The sequence below is a fragment of the Osmia lignaria genome, chromosome 1 (genome assembly GCF_051020975.1).
Source record: "Osmia lignaria lignaria isolate PbOS001 chromosome 1, iyOsmLign1, whole genome shotgun sequence".
Lineage (NCBI taxonomy): Eukaryota > Metazoa > Arthropoda > Insecta > Hymenoptera > Megachilidae > Osmia > Osmia lignaria.
The window spans coordinates 11,899,005-11,923,898 of record NC_135032.1 but is presented as its reverse complement, the minus strand read 5'-3'; the positions used below and the strand labels follow the sequence as shown (position 1 = coordinate 11,923,898).

The following is a 24,894-nucleotide window of genomic DNA, read 5'->3' as shown; positions in this document are numbered from 1 at the left end:
TTAGAAACTAAAGCAATTTGAAATGCGTTTTAAATTAATTGGTCACCTGACGCTTATAATATGTGGTCTGTCTATAAAATTTCATTTCTATGGCGATGAATGTGTTAAAATCATATTTTATACCATTTCTTCAAGGATCAATAGAGAATAATCAAAAGCAATAGGAATATATTTTCATGAATGAATGTGTCATGAATTTTACCTTGTTCTTGTTTGTTCTTTTCCATTGCCATATAAGCGATACGACGTTCCTGAAGTTCAGGCGAAGGTATCAAACCCGCGGAACCGGCCGCGTTATCCTTCTGCGCCTGCCACCAGTAATGGTCGTCCTTGCTGATGATTTGCAGGATGTCGCCAGTTTTGAAAGCGATCCCAGCTTGCGCACATGGTATCAACTCGTCCTCTAACGGATCGTAGTCGAATTGAGCTCGAACGAATATCTGTCGATGCAGAAAAATTCAATTGTTAATTTATGTATTTTACAATCATTCAGACATTGGGTTATCGTCAGTGATTCCTAACACTTTGACGGTTATAGATATTTATGGAATTAATTTTCAAATTAGACAAATTTCCTACGTTGAAATTATTGAAAATTTCAATCATTATTAATTATTTTTTGCAAGATCTTTATTATGCGAAATTGCAAGCACCTATTCACGCGACACCCAACGTGTTAATTAAAATTAGGATCTCTATTCTACAAGAGGGCCCCTCGTGTCACTAATCCCTCAATAAAAATTTTAATTTCTACGGACACCAATAAATGGCCGTCAAAGTGTTAATATAAAATTGATGAAGTGAAACCGAACCGTTCTTATTGTGACGTACAAGTACTGAAGGGTGACAGAGGGGTGGCAGGAAACGTAAGATCGTTAACGGTGCTTATCACAATTACGCTCACAATTTCTCGGAATAATTTCTCACAATTTCCCACTCGAATCACCCTAACCATTTAGGTTAATGAATCACACAGATGGTGATTACTTGTTGCCCTAAAACGCGGATGATACATTCGTTCTACGATAGTATCGATCGCTGTTGATGCTACTTAACGTTGGCTAAAGCCAGGCTGCTCTGTTGCAACTGAATCGAAGCGTAAAATGCGACATACGCGAAGCATTGGCGATTAATCTTGCAATGAACTTGTAGTCTTATAAAAAGGGGAAAAAAATGAAAAGAATAAAAATTCTTGATGACCCTTTCGGTGGTATTGCTAAATAGTTGGCATATTCATTTGTTGAAAGTAATAAAAAGTAAAATATATTTTTTGATATGTCTTTTGAAATGGTAGAAACAATAAACGAACGATTCTATGTGAATGGAAAAATGTGAAATTCCACAAAACCTTTCTCTTTGTGAAAGTGACTGAATGTTCGTAAAGCGTCGTGCAGTGACTCGTGATATTAGTTCGCACTCGAAACAATTCGATATGAAAGAATAGAAAGGAACACTGAATCGCTGGGTTTGAAAGATTTTTAGTTCGCATCATGGACGACCGACTTAAAAGTATGTTTCTATATTCATAGATATAAGATTGCACACAGATTAAAATAGTCCGACGTCACTGGAACGAAAGTTATACGATCTTGTTATTATTATATAATCAGTGCACAATCTAATGATGTGTGTATTAGGGGTATGCATAAGTTTCAATCTTCTTAGTAAATTTTTTATATGAAATATTAACTTATTGTTATTATTACATTTCAAAATCAGGAATTTGTTATATAGCAAAGCAATTAAAAATCTGGCCTTCATTTGGTAATTTTAATTATTAAATTACAAAAAAAAAAAGACTAAAATTTATGCATACACCTAATACATAGACACGAGCAACTCGTATTGGTATTTTCTGTAATTATCATTATTTCGACAACAAGCTGAAGCACTAGATGCTGCACAGTAGATACGTATACAGAGCACACTGCCACACGTACGCAACATACGCACACGTACATATACGTTGAAAAAAATGCGCGATATGCAAAGTATGCATACGGGCACTACGTAAATGTGCGAAGAAGAAAATACGGCATACGAAGGAATAGAATAATAATGCAGAGTGACAATACATAATGCCGTCTGATTTGCTCGCGTAACATTCGCAATCGAAACGAGTCGAACAATGATTCTCGTAATGAATTCAAAGGGACGTGGTGTGATAAATGAAGTTCGTGTTCTGAGAGTCGGCCTTGTACGAATATTCCTTTTGAAATTCATCGTGTTGTCGTTTTTAGAATTTATTTTAATTAAACGAACTTTTCTTCTTGGATGAAATGAAGAACAATGATTTCTCATTTTCAACCCTTAAATAGCAGGGTCTGGGTCTATCAAGATTCATGGACTTTATAAATTACAATTAATTATTGACAGTATTTTAGAATATTTTGAATTCTCTATAATCAAAATTTATTGTGTACTTGTGAAATAAAGAAAGCTGTGAAAAAAATATCGACATGGAAGAAATATTCATAAAATTACCTAAGATTAAAAATAATTATGTTGAATTTGATATGAGATGATGGATGACAAGAAGCATTTAATGCCAAGTGCATCATCAACAATTAATTACATCATTTCAATGAAGCATTACATGCTGAAAGGCCAAGCTTAATCAACTGAAAAAGATTGATTTGTCATGAAGACAATGTCATACCTTGTGCAGTAATGAAAACACAATCTATCTGAAAAACTTTGACAAAAATGAGATTTGTTCATTCTTTGTAATAAGTACAATATTGAATAACAGTCCATCAATTTTATATTTACTTCATTTGTTAATACCTTAACATTATCGTAGAAATGAATTATTATAATTAATAAGAAAATTAACCATCCCATCATTATTTATTATCAGTAACTGAAAAGATTTTTGTTACCATTCCTACAGATCACTACAGAAGTATTTAAATAAATAATTTGACAACTACAAAGTGATTCAGCGATTCTCAACTAATGATTCTAATGAAACAATTTTAATATTGTTTGATAATAGATTGAATTTCATTCTCGATGGTGTATACATTTATGAAAAGATTGAGAATCGCCGCACTATTTGATATGCAACAACCTGATACAAGAATCAAGTCAGAAGATTTGTATATTCGTACAGGCCTAGTCTCTATGTATAAATCTAACGTGACAATCCAATGGTCGCGCAATCATCTACGTCTTCCAGTGACTACTTGTTGCATCAGCAGTAAAGTAAGGATTTTCGTGATGTCGGCATTCTATGCAAGAGAGAAATAGAGATAGAGACAGAAAGGATATATCGGACATCGGAGAAGGTACGAAAGAAAGAAAGGAATTATATTTCGCGTGTATAAGGGCACGCGTTGTCGTGTTTCTCGCTTAAAGTGACAGCCGATAATTTGAAATGGTACCGGGCTTACATGACGAGGAACTGAAAGAACGCAGAAGAATGGAAGAATGATCGAGCGAAGGCCTACGTTCTTTGCAAAATGGTAATGTGTGCCATGGTGGTCGATCGTGCAGCTTGGGTCTGGGTAAATCTCAGACTCGAATTCTCAACTTATATTAATTATTTTGTTAGTGATTGCAACAAAATTTACCACCAAACACGAGCGATTGATTAGTGAAGAAAATCAATTCATCACGCTGGAAAACTCTGGTTAATTAATACACGGATTAATAGAAAACAATTACATAGATGAAATTATTGTTATACGATCTCTGACCGCCAAATTTACTCAGACTCACACCGCACACACGGTATACAATATGCGTGTGTATTGAATGGATATGTATGTATGATAAACGCATAGCCTTCTAACTACAGCAGTCCAATCACACCAGATCAAGTGGCGGTACTTACTAACACTGGCAGAGGCTTAATCCTGAACAACTAGAGCGTTGAAGAAACAGAAAAAAGGAAGTTCGATTAATTAACATGTTCATCAATACTTGATCTCAGACGAATGTTCGAATTCTATGCTCTCCCTCTCATGCACACGCACTTACGTTACTTTTCTTTTTCCCTTTCATTCGGACATATTTTACGGCAAGAAAGAAAAAACAAAAACACCTACATTGGGATGTCGCGCGCGTCAACGCTTCCGAGATTCACGGTGCGCATTGCTGTGACACATGCAGCCTCCTTTCTAGCTCTCCTCTCGAAACACTGTCGAGTAGGCGACAGTTTGTACCCTCGACTTTGATCGGACGTATAATCGGACGCGGAAATATAGGGCGGTCGTAAATTAAATCGTGGAGTGGAGATAATTAATGTAGTCAAGCTCAGGACTATGGAAGCAATTAAAATATTCAAAATATAACTGAAAAATTAATTCCGAGTTTGCATCGTGCAGCCCTGAACGAGATGATGATTTTACGATTCCGCTGTATTTCCGCGCCTAACTATACAAGAGCGATCGAACTGGAGAACCAAAGATGCGAGATACTTTTCGTCGTTTCCCAAGGAAAATCGTTCGCCGCTTCGTTAATTTATCAATGAACCATGCTTATCAGGTAATAGGAAAATGATTAATGCGGATTTCCCGGAAACGATCGATCGATATCCGTGTTCACAAGCGTCGAGCAACGTCACGGTTTACTCACGTTCGAAGCTACGGACGTCTGGACGGTAAACGACGCACTTTTCCGCTGATCGCGACGACTTTTACGGTTACAATGCGGCCTGTGGAAATCTTAACGAAAATAATCTCTACTGTCCACATATATTAAACATGTTTCTAAGAGGAGGAGGATACATCGAGTATGTGTATGTACATGACGGTCAAGCGTAAAAATAGGCAAAACATTGATGCATACTCCAAGACCAGTTTCATATGGATCGTACGACATTGAAAGTATTTATGAAACTGGTCCGTGAACAAGTATCTGAAGGGTTTCAAGCCGCACTGTGCCCCAGAAAAGTCATCGCTCGGTCTTTTTAACAACATCTTGAAGGACAGTGCACGGAGGACGACGGTCGAATGGCTTCGGGCGTGCATTGGAAGCTACGTTCTACTTTTGAAAGAGAGCTTAAAAAAAAAAAAAAAAAAAAAAAAAGAGTGGACGAGAAAGGGACGGTCGACAATGGTGAGTAAATAATGGGAGCCGAGGATGAGGGGAAGAGATGCGACAATTTCTACACAGTGACATAGCAGGTACTGCACTATCGACAACTCGTCTGGTGGACTGACTGCTGCTGACGCCGCTGAATTCTCCGCTCGATTTCCATTGGATCTGCACTCGACGATGCCGAGTGTCGAACCAGATGGTTCCCCGTTATGGTAACACCGTACTGGCTCCGCGTCTCACCGGCACGAATGCGAAAGGGGTCGCGTACCGTAAAGTAAACATTCAAATTGTGTCGAGATACCGCGATATCGACTTCTTGCATCCTCTATGCATGAGAAATGCCAATCTTTTTCTTTTAGCTTCCAAATACTTAGAATTCTATTATATATTTTTTAACGAAAGAGTTTCATATAATAAAAAAAAATGTTTAAAGTAACATTAAAATTGAAATAGAGGCCCTTTCCACGGTGCACCGTTCGAGGATTATATCTCAACGAAAAAATTAATTTATGATCGATAATAAATTTTTGTATGATGAAACAGAAATATTTATAATTTTTAAGATAGTGTAAAAATTATTTCAACAATTTTGTTTACTTTTATGCGGTACGTCCCCTTGTGTCGATATCATACAAGGGTTAAAGCTGCATACATACGATGATCAGATGACGATGTTGGCGTTTATGATCGAGGAAAATGGGTCAAAGACACAGAGATGTAAAAGTTACCTAATTAGTCCACGCATACTGAAATGGCGTACGTGTGTGGGATTGGTGTATCGGGTGTAACAATTAATGTATAGTACAAAGAGTTTGCGGCAGGTGAAATGATTATAAAAATAAAGATTTCTGTTTAAACTAAAAACCCTTAAAGACAATAAAAATAACAAAGAAGAAATAGTGTTGTATTTGGTATTAACCCTTTCATTTCTAACGTCAGCTATGCATAATTAGATAGATAATTAAATAATTTTTTAGTCGAACAAATTTTTCTTCAAAACTGTTTAAAAAGACTTTCTAATTTTATTCAAATAATTCTCAACCCTGCTTCGCAGCTTTTATTGCCGTATTCCAAATCTCTAAATCGCCAACGGTGCCGTAATGAAAAGGTTAAAGATTAACTTCTAGTTTCTTCCCTAAGCGGCTTTGCTTTAGTTGTAAAGCCTAATTCATGTTGATAGAGTAAGTAAAGCTAAGACGAAAATCCATTTTCTATACTAATTTAAACGATTGGCCAAGTGGTTAGTAAGTGTATTAAAGCTATCAAAATTGGAATGGGGTAGTTCCTTAAGTACATATAAGCTTCTTGATGTCTACATCAAAGGATCTTTCCTTAAAGCAGAACACTTTTCATTTAAGTGATCTTTTTATATTCCTTTTAATTTTGAAAAGAATTAGGTCATCAAGTATATACAGGGTGTACCATGAAATTGGAACGAACTATATCTTTAAAAGGTTTAGAGATAGAAGAAAATTAAGTTATTCTCTACTTATTCCATCAACATAAACGAAATTTCCCAGCAGCCGTAAACCATGAAAATCACATCAATAAGTGCAGAGGAGCAGTAACACGAGTATTCGTATAAGTGTACAATGGTGTGTATAGTAGATGCATGATCGAAGTCCATACAACGATCTTCAATATCTTTCTTTCATTTCTTTTTTTTTTTTACGACGGACACAAGAGAAGAGAAAATCACGTTAGGGGTGACGTGCGACGAATCATGATGTTCCAGCAGTTCGTGCTTTATTACATTTTCGTACAATGGACCGGCGCAATAATAACGCTGCACGTTTAGTCGCTGTCCACGAGGTGTCTGCTCTCGCGTGCAACATTTCTACGTAACAGAGACAAATCGCATCCCAGATACAACGTGGTACAATTCGCTTCTTATCGTTACACGTACGACACGTTCAGCTGGATTCAAACGCCATGGACACGCCATGGACACGCCAAGGATTCCAGCGATGATGCTTGCGTCACTTAAGGAACTTGTTTAAACGAGTGTGCATGGATCGTTGGAATTGATAAAAATATAGAGAGGTTTCTTGACCCCACACGTAGTATTCCGCCCCAGTCGAATTTTATACCATTTTAAACAAGGTCGAGTTATATCGTATGGTTGTTCTGAAAATTGGCTTAAATAGATGCGTGTCTCTTGCTGGTTAAATAGCAACGTAAGGGGTCAAAACTGCGACCTGGTAGAGCATGAACAGTGTACCATTGCACAAAACAGGAATGGTAAAAAGGAGCTTATTTTGAATTGAATAGAATTCCTTTTAAATTTCTTGTAATAATTCTTAGAAAAATAATTTTTAAAAGAACAGGGTGAAATTTAGAAAATGAAAATAATATAAAATACGAAATTAAATTAAAAATAACTCAATTCTTTCTACTCATTTTCATGTATCATTGATGCATAAATATCCCCAGTATGATAATAAGAATAGTAAAATGAAAATAATTTTCCAAATTTATCTGATATTTTTGAAAAAGTCTTATTTGCATATGACCTTTTAACATTCTCATCAGTTTTATATTATGCTTCCAAAATGACAAAAAAAATCATATAGATAAATTTTACTCCCCTTTGTTTACCTGTTTTGTGCTGCAACTTTAATAATGGCTTAACAGCATAATTGTGAATGGTGTGGGGTTGATCGCATATAACAGAATCCATTATATTACAGCAAATCTACTTACATATTTATATAATAATCAATAAACTCTGGAACATCGGGCAACATTCATATATGTATATATACATATATATGTACACGTATATGTATATATATTTCTCCTGATACATTTTACAACGCTTTACAAAATCTACGTCAACCAAACCGTCTGCATACACTTAAGTATCACGTATTTACTTCACCGCGATTGGAATCTCTACGTGGTTGCACAATAAAACAGGACGGCTGAATTTAACATTATTTAGAAATTATTTAGAATTATTCGCGTACAAATTATTTATGTACCTATGTACAAAATGAGATTTAAACAAATTCGAATTTTACCAAGGAACTTTGATACATTAAAGAGTTTTGAAATTGCTAGCTTGTTAAACAGTATTTTGCAAATATCGGGCAATTATTATTTAAATCGGGCTTCGTAAAAATTGATAAAAGGCTTTGAGAATAAAAAAATTGCAAAATATTAATTCTTGAATTATTGTTCTTTGATTGAAATTAAAACTAAGGATGGTGGTAAATTAGGACTAACTGTAAGTTCTAGTATGGTTCAAATATAATAATAAATAATTCTAAAATTTATTTAAAAAATTTAATTTGAACGTTCAGATTTAAAATGAAATATTCACACCCATTGTCTTTGCAAATTACGAATTATTTTACACAATTTTGGATATTTTCAATATCTTTGAAAACTTACAATACAAATTATTCCACATATCCAAAGGGAAATCAAAAGTAAAAATTGCCCGATATTCGCCTCGAATTCCTTCCTGAAAATCTATAAAACTCGAAAAAAGTTAGGAATTTCGATTACTGTAATTCTCTCACAGATGATATCTCACGTTACATCCATTTCCTTTTTGTCTACAAATTAGAGATTGAAAACGAACATAAGAGAAAAGATAAAGTTTTTGAAAATTGTTTGACGACTGTGAACGATTCAAAGTACAATTCTCTTCAGGTACCAGGGACGTGCAGAGCTTTTTACAATAAATTTGTTACAACAATAGACTGATCGAACTCCCTGAGAATGTTTGAAAACACAGGAAAGATCAATCAGTGTAAAGAAAATAATGTCAGATTCATCCTAATTCGCTACCCTCAGCTGCATGTTCAGAAATGTTTGCAGATTCAGTGATATTATATGTGAATAATTTTGAGGAGAATCCACTTGTGTGAAGGATGAGAGACAACCATGACCAGACGCGTGTTACATGGTTTTGGATTGAATAGGGACCATTCCTATGATACTTGATCATTTTTAGCCAGAGAAAATTAAATTGCGCTACTTAGGCTCACGAATTAGAATCGGTGATTAGAGCTACAATATACATGTTAATTGCCCTTCTTCTAAATTGGCAATTTTCAGAAAAAAAGTACAATAAAAATATTCACTTTCTATTGCAATTGAAACAGAACCCAATCGAAGCAAAAAAAAAAAAAAAATAATAAAATAAAATAAACTTTAAGCATCATGAATTTACATAATGATATTCAAAATTAAAAATGATGATAGTCGAGGAAAATGTATCATTTGTTTTGAAAAGCAAATTCAATCACCAATTCGGGTATACATCGCATCGTGCAGGAGATGAGTATAACCAGAAAGTCGAAAAATAAACCGTGGTCGATCAATCGATCGCTCGATTAATCGACCAGTCGATCAAGATCGTGAAAAACCGCGCCATATGCACTGACCAAAACCACGATGCAAAAAAACTAGTATGTGTAACGTACTGGTCAGAAAGGAAAGCTTCAACGTTTGCAAAGATATCCTTCATGCAGGTGAGGGTATAATGAGGGGTGTAACAAAAGCTTTTTTTACGACAAAGAAAAATAAACAACAAACAACATTCCAACACATGTTGTAACGAAATGTGCATTCCTTACGCAACTTGTTCGTAATATTATTGTCTACCAGTATACGAGGTGACCAACCCGACGTTATGAAACAAGAGAAATAAAAGAATATTGAGAGCGAGAGAAACAGATAAACAGATAGAGAAGGATAACATATACTTAAAGAAAAAACAGAATGAAATGGATATACGACAGGTTTTGTCCCACTTAATTTGACTTATTTGTACATTAATTAATAAATAATGAGATAAATGAAAAATTTAATATTCATCAGAGTTGAGAATTATTAGTTAAAGAATAAGGAGTTATTTTTGTATATCATTCAAATTAATTACTTTCACTTTTTAATAGAAAAATTATTTATTCTATAATCACTTCATTTTATTTATAAATTTTATTGAAGGATTATTTGCAATGTTTTTCATAGTCATTTTAACCCTTTCGTTACGAAGAATTTTAATAAAAAAATTGTCCACTGTATATAGGACATTGATAGCAACGAAGGTGTTTAAAATGGTCAAGTGAAATGGGACACTCGGTATACGTAGAAGATTGAAACAGAGAGACCGAGAGAAATATAGACAGCGGAAGAAATAGAGATGCATGCAAACGCGCCGTGGACTCGAAAGCGCCGACCAAAGCGTTTTGTTACACCGCTCGACTACTGAACTCTGCTTGTCTTCATTTTTTTTTTTTTCCTTTTTCATTTGTCGAATCTCTCACAGATAACAGACTACGGAATCGCACTTAATTATCTTCTAGCAACGCAGCTTGTCCAATTCCGTTCGGTTGCGCGCGACAACGAAACGAAACAAGGAGCAAGCTTTGAAATTTATTGGCCCATGGATTCAGAACTCGCGTCTGCTCGATATGTCGATACTTCCCTATCGACTGTCACGATATATACCGTGATTTCTAGGAATTACGGACTCACAGTCGATTAACAACCGAGCAGGAACACGCGAGTCTGTCTATATCAACGTTCGGTTTACCTCTCCGTACGTGCGACTATTCACGGAGTTGTACTACTGTAATTCTCTGGCACAATGGAAAGAGATGGTGATTCTTTTCCCTACGACAGCTAAGAATAGGGTTTCTTTTTGGAAAAACTTGATTTTGAGAGAAAGGAGTTTAAAATTCAATTTTTTTTGTTGGACCCTTACAATATTAGATTTTTATTGTAAATTCAAAAATTTTTATATTAATTATTTAGAATCAAAAATTCTTTTTTTCACTTGTAGATAAATTAAAATAAATATAGATACTAATATAAGTATATCTGATAAAAATTTTGAATCATTTTCTGTAAAATAAAAATACTATAAGAAAAAAGTACTCATTTCTGAATAAAGAACCACCTCTTTTACAATTGTACTATTAATTACAAGGTACTTATTAGACCTATTCCACGTTCAAAGACGCACAGATTTATAATAGTTTCTCCTTGCGTTTAAATTGCAACATTTATTAATATAATAATTTTTAAAAAATATTAATCATTTTATAACACATTGATTTTATTATATGATAAAATTTAGAACTGAAATTTGTAAATTTGAAATGTATATATTCATTTTTCAAAATATTTGGAAATTCTGGAAGATATAATTGTTTAAAATATTTGTAAAATTGTAAATGTTGCAAATTCGACCAAAAATTTGAAAAAACTATAGATCATCTACATACGTGATTTCACATGGAATAGATCATAAATTAACATGATTAATTAACACGTGTTTTGTGCGATGCCGGGTATAAATTGGCATAACTATTACACCCTCCAATCAAAAATGATCAAACTTCAACGAATCTAATTTAATTATTTATCAAGACGATCGTTTCAATAGGGAATGAAACAAAGATTTTAAATAATAATACACTGCTCGCTAAAAAAATCTAAGCACCTAGAAGAAGGAGGACTACCAACTTGAAAACATTATACATTAATTAGAGATGCTTTCATAAAAAAAATTGATTAAAATTTCCTATAAAAATGGCAATACACTTTATTAGCTACTACAGATTAATAAATAAATATTTTACTATTTATTATTAACGTTGATAGCATTAATATATAATTTCAAATTTGTTGCACCCTTGATTCTAAATACTTTAATTATTTTTGTGAGCAATGTATTCAGAAAATATCACAATTTTCCACAATTTTTAGCAGATTTACATATTACTTTGCTCTACAGAAAATAATATGAATCTGCCTGAAATAATTTCCTATACGTCAAATAATTCACACGGTGAGCGTTGGATAATTTCTCGATTGATTTACCCAGAATCGCGATTACCTCGTGATAAACTTCTCAAAAGAAGAGGAAAGATCGTCTTTCTGTACACATGTTGCCATCGCAAGCTCATCTTTTTCTCGTACTATTCGGAATGAACACATTAAACAACGAGTATACTCTATGTATAAATATATACATACATGAGCATATACCGTGTGTATACGTGAAGCGGAAATAGGGAGGGAAATATATTGTGTTCCTTAAATGTTTCAATGTGTACGTGTGTGTTTCAAATTCTACACAATTATATTTTACATACTATGTATCGTGTTGAAAAACACGAGTTTGCGAATTATAATAAATTAAAATATTACAAAAAATCATAAGGAACAACATTTTCGTACACGACGACTGCTGCATTAATTTAAATTAATTTTATAACAAAAAGGATGGGATAATCTTTATTAGGTTGTTGCATGCCAGAAAGTCTGACACAGTTTCATGACACAAAAGTATTACTAAATAACGCTTATGATATATCAAATTAAAGTTTAATGTTTGAAGAATAGTCATTTTCTTCAAACTTTAAGCTTTAAATTGATATACCATAAGTGCCATTTCGTAATACTTTTATGTCATGAAATTACATGAGAATTTCTATGTTTCGTCACTTGACATACAACAACCTAATATTTCTTGGAGGAATAAACGACAGTTCGTCAACTGAAAACGAAAGCAACGCGACACGTTCGCGTATTGCGACATTTTTCCACTGTAATTGTAAACTGGGTCAACGGAAATAGAATCTTCAACGTAACCATGAAAATAAATCTCTGTTTACGAAAGTTCTTCGTTTAATGCGAATATATTACTCTGAAATAACATCTACGTGTATTAGGCTGAAAAATGAATATATCTGAGTTTCACATGTGTTACTGTTTACGTAGTACAGGGAAAGAAATCATAACTCGACAATAAAATATGGAAATATGACGATTTAGAAGATCCCTTTGAACATTTCTCTCTCCGATACATGAAACAGTAAATCAGTCCACAAGTTTGGTTCAAGATAATAGGTTCAATTCGTGATCGAGTGTCTCATTGTAAATATGTATGTGTAGATGTGTGTATACCAGGAAATAAATGAAAACCTCCGTTTATCAGCACTGTCGATCGTACAATATTTTACCGAACAATACGATCTCGTCGTTTTCTGTTAAACCTGGAGAAATATACACGAGTTCAATCAGCTAACAATAAGTTCTCTTCAGAGTTTGTGAGGTGAATTCTGGATGGTATAATTTCACAAATTTACATCCTGCTCGCTACACTGGATGTAGGTACGTTCTTTAATGAATTTACAACGTTACCTTGTGCTCCATGTTAGATGTTTCGTTTCACAATTCATTTCACGTTGCTCGTTACACGAATTGGTAATTCCAGACTGCGCTTCGTTATTAATTTACTATTCATTTATACGGGTTTCGTTGATTTTCTATGGTACCTTTTATTTTTGATCTATAATTAAGTTCTTATTCACCGGAGTAAATAAATAATAAAGCAAGGTATTAATGCAGATAAAAATTAAAGCTATAATTGACTAGATAAAAATAATGAAATATTCAAAGAACATAATTTTTAAATGAGTATTCTCAATCATCGGAAATTGTTTAAATTTTATTTTATAATTAATTAAAAATAATTAATTCTTTTTATATTATAAAACATACTAATATAATATGATGTGGTAAACATAGGATATACTATAAATATAGTATACTTTCATTAAGGTTCACCTCTTGTTACAATTTCTAGCTACTAAACTAGTTAATTCAGTATTAGGCAATTGATTTCTAACAATAAGATCACAGTAACGTGAGATGCAATAAATATGTTAATATGATTCATTAGACAATATACCTACTCGATTTTTTATAGATTTTTGGTAAGTTTTAATTGAGATTCGAAGTATTTCACATAAAATTACGTTATCTTTTCTGTTAGACTTTTATAAATATATTTTGCTTCAAATTATTTAAAATTATGATATACAAACTATTCAAAGTCATAAGAATTTATTGGCACCGTGTAACCTAATCAACAGGTTAATTCACTCAGTGATTAAAAAATAATTAATTAATTAAAAATAATTTAAAATAATTTAAATTGAAACTTTGCTTCGACATCCGAAGATTAATAGTCCAAATCTAATTACTTAATCATCATTAGACCATGTGTCATATATTATACTTAATTAAAGCCTCCATAGAAACATCCTCAATTCCTACTGCATAACAAAGAAACAACCCTATTAAGCTGCAATTAACGATCTCTCGTCGATCACTAAAAGGAAGATTATTAAAAACAGCGTTTTAAATATATAATCACCTGAAGAATAGCTATTTACCTAACAAAGCGTACTACCAAGAAATATTTCACCTGGAACTATTCATAGGCGAAAGAGGGGTGAAAAAGACCCATTCAACAAAACAACTTCAACTATGTCTACATAGAAGCTAAAAAGATCTACCACTGATCTATAGAAGACTCATTTAAGATTTTCTTGATCTGAGAGCTGATAAAGGATTGAGTCGTCGTCTGGGTGTGCTCTCAGTCGACGAAGAGCCGCTTTTACTTTTAGAAGATTTCGACTTACTTTTTTCTTTGCTGGTTGTAGCCGAGGAGGTTTTCACTGATTTCCCGGTTTTAGTTGTAGCAGTGGTCGAGCTTGTGCTCGTGGGCACTGCCACGGGTGCGGGTTTGTGTAGTGTAGGGTTCTGGGATTGGATTTGGGTTTTAGGGCTTACTTGTACCTCACAGGGGGGCGGTGCGCTCCTGTAAGACGGCACGATTTTGAAGGTCACCGAACCTCGTGCTTCTCGCTGTAACAGAAAGCAAAGTCGTTAACAATGTGAAGTTCCGAGGGTTTGAATTTCATACTGAGAATGCTTAGCTCAACGGTAGGCGAGCTGAACTCCTGAGCTCTGCTTTGTTTTCGTTACTATGGCGCAAGAATGGTGGTATTGAATTGCAGTAGTAGACAAAAGTTTAAGAGTTCTTTATTACGTTACGTGGTTAACAATTGGCCATTGTTTTTAATATCACACCAGTGGCGACTCCTGGCTTGAAATTGTGAGGATGCTACAATTTTTCGAAATATGCATACATACCTACTATAAATACAGTGTGTGCGTTTGGATAAAATATCAAAATTATGGTAAAAATTAAAAGTGAAAAAATATTTTTTATTAGCGATAAAAAATCTCGAGATAAATTCACGAGTCGTCCCTGTATCGCACATACTCCCCCTTCAAAAGCCATAAGGAACTTGTTAAAATTTTAGAAAGGCTTAAAAATGCTATAAACATGAACTCTTGTATAAAATTACCACGAACGATAAGATCATTATTACGATGGCATATCCTTGGACCGTACTGATTTAAATATTAAAATCTGTCCATAGTGGCATGAATTATCCAAATCTAGATTATTTCGTAAGAATGAACTCAAACTTTTGTCCACTACCGTATCTATGATAAATGGGTAGCAAACTACATGAATACTATACTGCATCCTTAGAGATCTACAAAGCAAGTAGGACATTGCTAACATTGCTTGAAAGGTAAAAACTGTATAGAACTACAAATATTTCACACAATTTTGCAAAACTAAATGGTACATAGAACACTTAATCAGCTATAAGGACAGTATCGAGCAAAGTAGGCTTTCCTTTGCTCGAAAAAGTAGGAATTAAACAAAATAATGTAACTTTCCATCATTAAATATTATAAAATTTAATATTAACATACATATCAATTCAAATTTTTCTGCGGCATCGCCATTCCCCCCGAGGAAGCCTACCATGCTCGGTACATTAATATTTTTAACAATTAAACCTATATTAAAAATAAAATGATGTATTTTTCTCTTAAATGATTTTGTCAAATTTTCTGATTATAATTAAAACAGTAATTTATTATGTCTTCATAAGAAATTTGGAAATAATTTATATATTAAAGTCAGGTCGAATTAATAAATAATGTACATTATTAATCAAAAACTTCAGATCAACTAAATTATACTGCTTTCAAAATGAGAAAAATAAAATACACGTATCAAGTACAAGGCCACTGTTGAGAACACATACTACACCATAGAAAACATTAAATTTAATACGCTTGATTTACTGCCATGTAAGGAACAAACAAATACGGCTAAATATCAACTATGAATATGTAATATCATCTATACGATCATTGTACACTTAATTAAATCACGATGCAACTATGAAACGTTTAATATTCATGATTAATCCTTATCGAAATGTTCGTACTCACGAGTATCTTTTGCAAGGTATTGACAGATTGATTGGCCACCGGTATTCCGTTAATTTCTCTGATCTCATCGCCGACATGAAGTGTCGCTTGTCTGTGGATCATTCCACCGTGCATAATTCGTGCCACCACGCATTTCCCATCCTCGTTCATTTTTAAAGTGATTCCCTGCAAGTAAACGAGCAATTTCCGCCTGCTATCATTCTCTGTACATGATACTAGTACCTACACGTTGCATATTTATGCATTGTAATTAAAAACTAAATTTCACTACTCTATAAACGTGAATATAAATAACAACATTAAAGTAATTTTTTAAACAACGTTATTAAACTATTTAATTATTAATCTCTATTGTTTAATTAATTAACAAAATTATTCAGTAAATTATTTTAACCCTTCTTTGGAATATTAGAGCTGCAGCAATCCCTCAAAATTTTAAACTAATTTTCACACTTTAATCATGTTGATACAATTCTTTAAAAACTTACCATCGGCTCATCGGTGTTCTTCTGGAACTGGACCAGCCTGACGCGTGTTACATTTTCAAGGTCCAAATCACCGTTTTGGCCTTCCAGATCATCGCCTCCATTTAGGTAAGGAAGAAGAGGCGGTGGAGTTACTCTGGTTGCTTCTTCACCGTAGACTTCGTGTCCAGCTACGTCGTGTGCTTGAAGAAGCGCCTGTAACATAAAAAATAATATTGCAAATTAGAAGAGTTAATGATTCGTCAACATTTATCTTTTACTGAACATTTCAATTAGAACAGTTTACCGCAAAAATATATCCGCTATAAATAATAATCAAGAAGAAAAATGGTCAACAGAATAAAACTGTTTGGTCTAAGTAGCAACTTGAACACTATGTTATTTTAACGAAAATAGTTAAAGTTGCAACGATTTAAATGGGAGGAATAAAAGTGATTGTCCACTGCTGTTTCGGATGCAATATCGCGTATCGCTTGAAATGCGTCTGTCCTCATCGTAAACAGACGAGTGGTTGTGTGTTTCATCGACAGAGGTTCGGGATATTGCGTCCTCCCAGTTTCTATTTTCTTTTTTCGTTTGTTCAGAGAGAATAAGCGTGACAGCGTGTTTGATCGATTATTTATTGCAAATGGAAAGTGTTGCGTGGAAAACAGGTATTCGAAACAATATTTACAAGCAGGCTATCAAAAACTCAATAAACTATATTCGAAGCGTAAAAAAGTATTAGCTGATGGCATTTTCAAAACAGTTTGAATTTTTCAATACCATGGATACCTAGAGCATATACATTATTTTTCTAGATATTTTAAATATTCGAGTGTGTGGTTTTAATTTTCTGAGGACAAATCGCTTTCAAGCTTGAAATAAAGTGCACATGGAAAAATTTTTATTTAATTTAAGCTAAATTAAATAATAATTTTTCTCATTTCCAAGCATACCTCATAATATCTAAGTGTAGAAATTAATTAGAAATTAATTAGAAATTTGTTGAAAATTATTTAGAAATATATTGCAAATTTACCATAATGATTTTTTGTTTAATACATATACAATAGATTGACTATAATAGCAGCTTTAATTTAATGATAACCTGAACTTATTACTGAAGTTATTATTGAAGTACAGGTATATTGATTATACGAATAAACTTACACTAATTAGCAATTATTCTCAGTAAGGTAAGGAGGGATCACGATGTTCCTTGGAACATCAAAGAGCTCAGAAATCAAACATTGGCGGTGACGTGTTTCGATAAACTGTACATCTGATCGCGACACGTAGGTAGTTACCAATTACTTGAGACAAGTTATCCACGTCGAACGCTTGAAATTGCGGTTCAATCACGACCCACTAGTTTCAAGTTTCGACTCTTGCTCGAACGTGTCAAACCACAGTTTTGCAATCTATTACGAAATTGATTTGTTTATAAAGCAATATCCTGTCATTTTAATTAGAAAATTAACTAAGCCGTTTCCGTGAAATTGCAGTGTGATAATTAAAATTAATATTGATTAGTAGAATTAAGAAATCAGAGGACATCGATGAAATTTTCAACAAAATACATATTAATTCACTGTTATGTATATTACTATTCAAACAACGCTGCAATCATGTCCCCTGAATTCCAAATTTGACCAGTTAGTTTACCAATTAGTCAACTTCCAGCAACACGGCTTCAGATGTTTCCAACAATTGAGCTCTGAGGTAATTTACTGTTTTGCTGTGAAACTTTATGCGTGCATTACCTTGAATGCAACTGTTTGATATTCGGCGAGTAATTAAAATGTTCATGTTAACCTAATCCAAATAATGTAACTTATTATTGGATAAGTTTAACTTCTCCTTACGCTATTAAACTGAAGCGTAACTAATGTGGTTTACATGACAAGTTATTCTAATATCAATTTCTGAATAAATTTACAGTTCTAATATCGTTTTAATAAATATAATGTGAAATAATAAAAATTTAAATAAAATTGTATTCTTATTTACAATTTTAATAATTCTAAAAATATCGAGACGACGGAGACGTCTCTTCAGCTCATCGATTCCCATTTCTCAGGCATCGACACGTTCAGTGGATTTCCATCCCCTTTTCACGATTCGTAACGAGGGAAGAGTCACGTCGACCGGCTCGAAGGCAGAAGAAAAAATAGGGGAAAAGTGGAGACAGCTTGTTCGGCGACGTACGATACGGCATGTCGTGGGAAATGTTACGTTTCAAAGTGTCGGGATAATTTTCTGGAACGATGCCAATGTCTGAAGAGAGTCGTTCGTGTAAAAGCCATCGTTTCAATTCTACATAGTTCCGGTAACCGGTCAAGCTTGCTAAATCTTCGTAAAAGTATAAAACTCGTCACACTTTAATAGACATAGATACCTATTCTGGTACTAACGAAATTATGGTGTCCACTATGTAAGGTGTTAAAAACTTTAAATACGAGGGGACCAGAATCGTGAAACAATTTAAATAGCATAACGATTATAAATTATGTTAACTCTGACTATCGTTTAAAGGTATTACGAACAGCTAAACCACAAACGATCGCAACCGCGCGTTTGCACGTCAATGAACCAGTTAGCGGTTTCGGGGGGTAAAATAATATTGTTCCATGCAAATTTCAGGAGGGTATATCTATCGCGCCGGTATCGGGTCGCAACCGGAAGTCAATTCATTGGTTTAACGTACATAACATGCAGAATAATCCCGAGTACAGAGTTAGAACTTTCGTATAAAGTAACTTTGTTTCCTAACAGGATCAGGGTAAAATCCAAAACTTTCATTTATTGTTAGATTCTTAAACATCAATTGTTAGGATTATAAAATGTAAGTGAACAATAAGTCAGGTTCACTTTTCACATTAACTGAAATTATCGAAGGGCAAGTTTCTATGGAAAATTGACTACGACGTGTTTATAAATAGGGAAAGGGTTAAGGGAAATGTTTGGTGAAAACGGAGGAGCATGCCAGGAGTGATGGAAACCGAGCACAGCACTGGATGCCAAACAATATTGCTTGGAGAACCGTGAGGGAAACACCGGGACGGCAACAAAGTGACGAGAAGAGTTCGATATATACAGAAAAATGGTAGCCGTGTTCCAACTGACAAATAGATGTGATTCGCCTTACCCACGGGTCATTAGTTTCCCTGATTTATTCGGGTCGAGTGGCAAGTCTGCCATTGGTAACGGAATTACAACTTTACTGGCTTCCACTCAATGTTAACCACTCAATAAGTAAAATTGAAAGAGATTGCAAACATATAAGAAGTAAAATTTTTACATGATTACAAGGAGAAGCTGTTATCATAAATATAGCTAGGATTTCATGGTGTCCTGTTATGCACTGCAATGAAAACTATGATTATTGCCGAGAATTCGCTTGGTAACCATTTTCTGGGAGGAACGTCTTAATTAAGTGCTTTCGGAATTACTTTAATAACTCAGAAATAACTACTGTACCAAGTTTAACTAAAAAAGTAGGTTAATTAATCGTTAAGATAAAAACTACATATTTTCAATTTGAATAAAATTGAAACACAAAATTTATTACATTTTCTATATAAATAGTTTAACTCTAACTGTGCAATCTGCAAATAAATAAATAATCACCCCCTCAAGTATTTAATTAAATCCTTTACGATCAAAAATCTTAGCTCGGGATCTTCTATCACGCGATTCAATTAAAATTTCTTCTAATTTTAAAACTTTGAAGAAATTGTCCCAGAAAAGTGTGAAAGATGCAATACTCCGAGTCTCTGGCTTCCAGTTCTCGATAACTTTATTTCCTTGGTTATCGAAGTGGAAGCGAAGGCAAAAGTATACTCTTATCTTTCATATCGATGAACTCATCTTAGCAGATAACAATCAGCAACCACAATACGATAGAAGGCACACTTTAACTCCGGAAAATTAAAATTGTTGAACTACTTTAGAATGGAAGAAGTATCGAGAAGTCCAGGGGGTAACAAGAAATTCTTTGAAGCAAAAAGCGTTTGCTTGAAACAATTTCAAGGACTGAAGACAGAAGGGAGACTGCCTTTTTCTTTGATCTTACTATTACCAGCTTCTTTTTACCTTTTCTTGTACTTGCAGACGTTAATTTCACTCTTCTTGAGAACTTATAGGGATTATGTTTACAATGCCAACGAACATCTTGTGAAATAGAAGTTCTATTCCCTTCAATGAAATAAGAACTTTTTTAATGAAGATTCATTCAAATGTTATTTGATCATTAATTTTTTCCTATTTAGATAGATTCATTATTTGGATAGTAAAATTAGGTATAATTACTTTGTAATGAATTTTATGAAAATTAATAGCCAACATTAATCTTATTTGAAATTTCCTAGTTCCTGAGAAATATACTTGGATTCGAGACTACACATTATTATAATCATTTTATAATCATTTTTATTAATATCGCCAAAATTAAGGTTCCCAGAATTTCTGCCTCCCCTGTAATGCGATTTCCCCCCCCGGGAAACCTATGGCTTCGAAGGATCGTTGGTTGCAGCCATCGGAATTAATGTGTTCTCCAATTAGCATGAAATCTTAATGCAATCCGACTCGTTCTACATAATCACATATTTTGCGTGCCGAAGTTGTGTCAACAAATTTCATCTGGAACGCCCAGTGCTCGACTCTAACTACTGAATCAATTACAAAGAAACTTGACGCATCCACAAAGGTTGCGGAGCTTTTCTATTCACCCCTTGGTAGGAGTTGAACGCCTTTTCAAGCGCTCTTTCGCTTGCAAGCTGCTCGAAACAATTGCTCGTAGTCAGCGTTCGGGATTGCTCATTGGCGAGCTTTAACGTCGCGAACGTAATTGCATTTTCTTCCTGCTAATTTTTCTTCTCAAACGGTACATTCGACGCGATTCAAACGCGAAACGTCGCGCAAAGAAAATTGCTACACCATTTACAATAAATTATTTTTCTTTTTATTTGCGGAAAAATTACATGTTGCGCGGAAAACAAACAAGATTTACAAATAGAATTATGGAGAAGAAAGGTTCCAGCGAAACACCATGATATAATTGATTTCAACGGGCAAAAGGTGTATCGGTCGAGCGACGGCAATTTTTTCGTTTTAACTTGAAACAGAATGATTAATGTAACGTAAAGTGAAGCTGGGGATAAAGTATCAAAGAGAACTTTCTAACCGTGTAATTGTATTTCATCTGCAACGAGTACTTTTTCTCCGGTTATTTTTTATTTCCTAGGGAAAGTTACTTTAGAACTGATTTTTAAACGTTAACGGGTTTTAATGTTCATCAGTTAATCGTTTGAACGAGGAGTATTTACTTATTCCTCATGCATCAAAATGAAACTACCCTCTTAAAATGAACACTTCGTTTCTCCCTAAAAAACTAATGCAACGCAACATATTCTACAGCCAGAATCCATTTAAACATTACCAATTAATTATTTAGTAACTGCTCGCAACAAAGTTTCCAGCAGCACCTCAAGAACTCCACGGTTCTTTATAAATATCAAATCAATTTTCCGTATCACCGATCCTGTACGGTATTCAGAAACCTATCGTTCTCGAGGAGAGAACTTCTCTACTCGGTTCTCGCAACTTCCGATGCACGAGAGGGTAAAAGCAGTCGCAAAATTATGCAGATGATAACCAAGGAAAAGCGGAAGACGAGAGGGATGGATACGGTCGGAGGGGAGGAGCGTAGCGGAACGGACGAAGTTACGAGAGGTGATCCTCGTCGCTTGCACGCTCGCTTGCCAACCGGTAACTATGAGCTTACTTAATGGCGAACAATTATAAATGGAGTTGCTGAGAAAGAATAAATGGAGCAGGAAGCAGCGGGAAACAAAGGAGAAGAAAGATGGATCGCGGTTGAATGCGTATTGTCTTCGTCCGACAGGCATGCGAGAAAACTGGCTTGATGACAATTAAAAAAGGCTAACGGTATGCATTAAGATTTCTCTAATGCATACTCTAAATTCGTTCTCGATTTTCAACACATATCGATCACTTTGATGAAATAATTTAATAAGATTTTTCTCATATACAGTAGGATAGTTTTAACTTGATTAATTATTACATTTCCGTTTTCGAGACAGTAAAATATTACCAAAATGACAAACGGTATCACAACCACTTCCTGTGGTTAAGCACTGTGAAATCGTACTTACAATTAGTTACTATTGTTAGCCTTTGATGATCAATCGCCGAACAACGAGGAAAAGGTAAATTTCAATTAATTCCACTAAAATGGTAGTGTTACGCGAGTTGTGCTCCAGTTTCATAGCTTTTGTGCCGTTTCCGTTTTATCGATGTTTCTAGCGTTCTCAGTCAGCAATGTTTGCTTTTATGCCACCGTTAAAGCTGTTCAAAGTGAAACCGCGCGATGCGTAAATCTGGATCCATTCTTGGTTCCATTATTCTTCGTTCCTTGACACGAATAATCCGTGTCTCGTAAATCAATCAACAATTCTTTGCAAACTTTTTAAATCACTCGTGACGGAGAAAAAAAAATAATGTTTGCTAACGTTCATAAAGACATGAATAGAGGGGCACTTGAAAAAAAAAAAAAAAACCGCTGTGGAACATTGAATAACGTTCAGAGGGTTGATTCGCCATGAAAGAACAGGAAGTTCCGGCACCGCTGAAAATTCAACGATTACAAAGAAAACTCGGAAAGATTTTAATGATCCTCTACGTTACACTCTGCATGTCGGCGTTTCTTCTTTTGCCAACACCCCAAGAGCTCTAGACTTGTTATTAACAGCTGAAAGAGATTCACCGAGTACAGTGAAGGGGCCAGTTTGAAGCTGTGTTATATAGCCGTAAAGCAGCCTTCGAGTTCTTTCATTTTTACCATTTCACCAACCACACGAATCATATTATTTCACAAAGCGAATGGCTATTTGGTCATGTCTCCACATTTTATAAAATTTGCCCTTCAGATTGATACGCACTTACGTCAATTATTTAAAACATGTATTTCATTACGATATATTCACATTTATTTTTATATCAACAAAATTCTGTCGGACTTTTCACCTATTCCGAAATCCATCATTTAACATGCAACAACCTAATGTTTATTGAAGCGAAATGCTTTCAACGGTCTCGCATCCAGTTGGTTGAACTATGCGATCATTTATCTACATCTAATCGGCACCGTTCGATCAGCGCCCACATTAAAATCAATTTCAAATTTTCGTGTTTATCTTTGCGAAGCGAATGTAAATTAGCGACAACGATCGTTCGCTAGCTGATAATCCGTTTCGACGCGATCCATCATGTTACCGATGTAACAAAATTGTAATTAAACGATCACGGATTCGAGTATTGACAGTGTAAGATTGCTTTTAGATTTTGACGAGAATTTTTTAAACGAAACGTGACGGAAATATATGAAATTGTTATTACGTATCGAATGAATTTCGAAACGAATCAAAAGTCTGACAGAATTTGATGACATAGAAATTTTATCAAACAACAATTGTGTTATGTAAACTCGAAAATTAAGGTTTGATGAAAATGACAGTTCAAATATGCCGTCAGTATTTTCAATATAAAATGGCTGATTCTACTTTGGAACAAACAGTGCATCATGAAATTTCATATTTAAAAATTTTTAAATCACAAAAATTACCTAGAGAATTATAATTAGGAACTTCTACCGTGTACGCTGCAAAATTACTAATTTTTAAATTATAATTAGCATATAACACGGAAAAGAATGTTGGCATAAAAAGTTATCTAACAAAGTCCCGGCTATGAGAAGCCAGCCGTCAAGGTGTTAGCCCTCGGACGACGGACCATGAAGAGAGCCCTAATTTTAATTTAATTTTATATTTCATGTTATTTTCATTCTCCAATTCTTATTCTTTAATCTAACTTTAATTTAATATCCTTGTACATGTTTCGTAAGTTTGGGTCACGATTGACCCAGGCTCAGGTTGTTCATGGGTTAAAATAAAAGAAATATTTCACGTTCCCGTATGGTTCCCGCATGGTACACCATCGATAACGTTTTCAACAAAGTTATCCGAAGCGTCGCGTAAATTTTCTGAACAACGTTAAACTAAACGACGAGAACCACGCGATCGTCTTAACAACTTTATTCCAATTGGATCTATGTCTGTTCCCTTCATTTCCATTTAACCAGTTGCTACATGCGGCTCCGTGCCGCTGAAAAGCCACGATTATTCGACATTGGCATCTGTATCCAGAGCAGATATCCCGATAAGTA

General features: G+C 34.3%; 1 protein-coding gene across 12 annotated transcripts in view; it reads right to left on the bottom strand.

Moving 5' to 3' along the window:
• CASK (peripheral plasma membrane protein CASK) overlaps positions 1–24,894 on the bottom strand; it is a 138,783-nt gene that overhangs the window by 5,520 nt on the left and 108,369 nt on the right. For 7 of the 12 annotated variants that reach the window (XM_034328152.2, XM_076688031.1, XM_076693285.1 and 4 more), the window contains 5 exons: positions 16,671–16,862; positions 16,183–16,347; positions 14,659–14,727; positions 3,839–3,868; positions 203–440 (listed from right to left, as the gene is read on the bottom strand). In XM_034328152.2, the coding sequence (XP_034184043.2) occupies positions 203–440; positions 3,839–3,868; positions 14,659–14,727; positions 16,183–16,347; positions 16,671–16,862 (694 nt within the window). Of the gene's footprint in view, positions 1–202; positions 441–3,838; positions 3,869–14,652; positions 14,728–16,182; positions 16,348–16,670; positions 16,863–24,894 lie in introns of all 12 variants that reach the window. The other 5 variants (XM_034328154.2, XM_076693357.1, XM_076687992.1 and 2 more) reach the window with 3 other exon arrangements.